Source organism: Etheostoma spectabile, chromosome 1 (assembly GCF_008692095.1).
Source record: "Etheostoma spectabile isolate EspeVRDwgs_2016 chromosome 1, UIUC_Espe_1.0, whole genome shotgun sequence".
NCBI lineage: Eukaryota > Metazoa > Chordata > Actinopteri > Perciformes > Percidae > Etheostoma > Etheostoma spectabile.
Genome location: NC_045733.1, coordinates 12,462,161 through 12,463,960, shown reverse-complemented (window position 1 = coordinate 12,463,960; position 1,800 = coordinate 12,462,161). Strand labels below are relative to the sequence as shown.

Sequence of the window (1,800 nt, the reverse complement as noted above, 5' to 3'; positions counted from 1 at the left end):
AATATTTTGTGAAAGCACCAATAGTCTACACTACAATATTGTATTGATTTCGAGGTATTTGTATACAAATATCATGATATTTGATTTTCTCTATATCGCCCAGCCCGGTAAGGAGTAGATGAAAGTCTGGCTTCTTTTACCAGTCATTCAATTTTTGTCAAATTGGGTTTAAATCTAGGTAGGTCAGAGATTTTCATTTATAATCCTTTTTCTATGACGTAAAGTCAGCATGTTAAATTCCTAGTGTACAAAAACTAACCTATTTGTGCATATGCACTGGATTTGTGTAATCCTGTGCCGTTTAGATAGTTTGTAGCCCTGGCTGTGTGTACTAAATCCCACGTTTGAAAGTAAAAACTGGCTAAAAGTGGCAAGTCAGTCTTGTTTTGTTGGCTTTTCCCAGCTGCATTTTCAAAGCTCCCGAGGGAGTAGGCCAAAGCTTCCTGCATTTAAGCCCCATACCACTACTACCTCCACCTCATACCACAGTAAGTTCAATGTCTGGACAGCTGGGGCAAAACAACAGTAAAGTAAGGATGCCATGTATTTATCTTTTTCTATTTTTCACCTGAGACCTGCTAACTGTAGAAATATCATCCAGTGATACTAAACTACACAGCACCTGGTGTGGGGTGGCAATAACTCAGTCCATAGGGAGTTGGGGTGGAAACCGGAGGGTTGCTGGTTCATGTCCCCTTATGGGCCAAAGCACGGAGTGTGGATTTGTTGCTGGAGAGATGCCAATGTCTATAAACAAAAGAGACAAGGTTTGGCAGATAAAGACAATTATAAACGGAACTAATCTTCATGTTTATTATTTTATTATTTACACTAATGGCCTGTCTTTCTATGTTTTTGCTCCCTTTGTCTTTCCACTAGTGGTGAAAGCGTTCCAAGAGTACACAGAACCGGAGGATGCCACGCCATCCTCCCCACAGAGACGGGCCCCAACAGCAGGGGAAGACGAGGCCGTTGTGTTACCACTTGGGGACAACACACTCACACACAACCTGGGCATTCCAGTGCTAATAGTTTGCACAAAGGTAAATAATTCCTACAGCCCAAAAAGTCTTTCTATAAGAGGTTTTACCAATCTGTCAAATCTTTTCAGAGGTACTTAAATTGGTTAACCTTTCTCACTACTTAAAAAGTGTAACTTACCAAAAATTACACATGCAGCCTCCACAATTTTGCTTTTAGAAATGATACTTCCAATGTTCAATAGGTTTAGTAGTTTCTCAAAGTGCTTGTACTTTGTAGGGACACTTATCTTAAGATCCCTTGGTACACCCCCTAAGTGAACTCTCTCCTTAGTTGCTGAATGGTTTCTAGAAGCTCAGTTGGGCCACCTACTGCCATGGTCCATAGCTTGTCTACAATCCACTAACACCCTTGTCTCTACTTTTGCAGCCACAGTCCTTCTAGCCTTTAGGAAGCCCTCTCTACTTAGCCCCGAGTTGCCTGCAATAAACAGGCACAGAAAGACTCCTTTAATACCTTGACAGCCGTGCTCACTACTGTTCTCTTCTTCTTCTTTTTTTATTGCCTCTATGATGGGCACATTTGGGCTCAGACCCTATGAACTTTCATGCATGCTTTGTTATGTTGTGCTTTGAGCCAGTATCCTCCAATAGAAAGCTGCCATTATACTTTTAGCCTCCCAGGCAAAGACTCTTGCTGAGAAACACAGTGCAGCCATCAGCAGAGCTTCACATGCTAGCTGTGACTAGAACATTGTGAATTGTTTACTCTGTGCTTTAAAACAGCACTTGGAACATTGGAACATAAAATCCCTTGGAC

At 41.6% G+C, this 1,800-nt stretch overlaps 1 protein-coding gene across 2 annotated transcripts in view; it reads left to right on the top strand.

The window, feature by feature from the left end:
• dync1li2 (dynein, cytoplasmic 1, light intermediate chain 2) overlaps nucleotides 1–1,800 on the top strand; it is a 13,937-nt gene that overhangs the window by 4,847 nt on the left and 7,290 nt on the right. For both annotated transcript variants that reach the window (XM_032528295.1, XM_032528363.1), the window contains exon 5: nucleotides 880–1,043. In XM_032528295.1, the coding sequence (XP_032384186.1) occupies nucleotides 880–1,043 (164 nt within the window). The remainder of the gene's footprint in view (nucleotides 1–879; nucleotides 1,044–1,800) is intronic.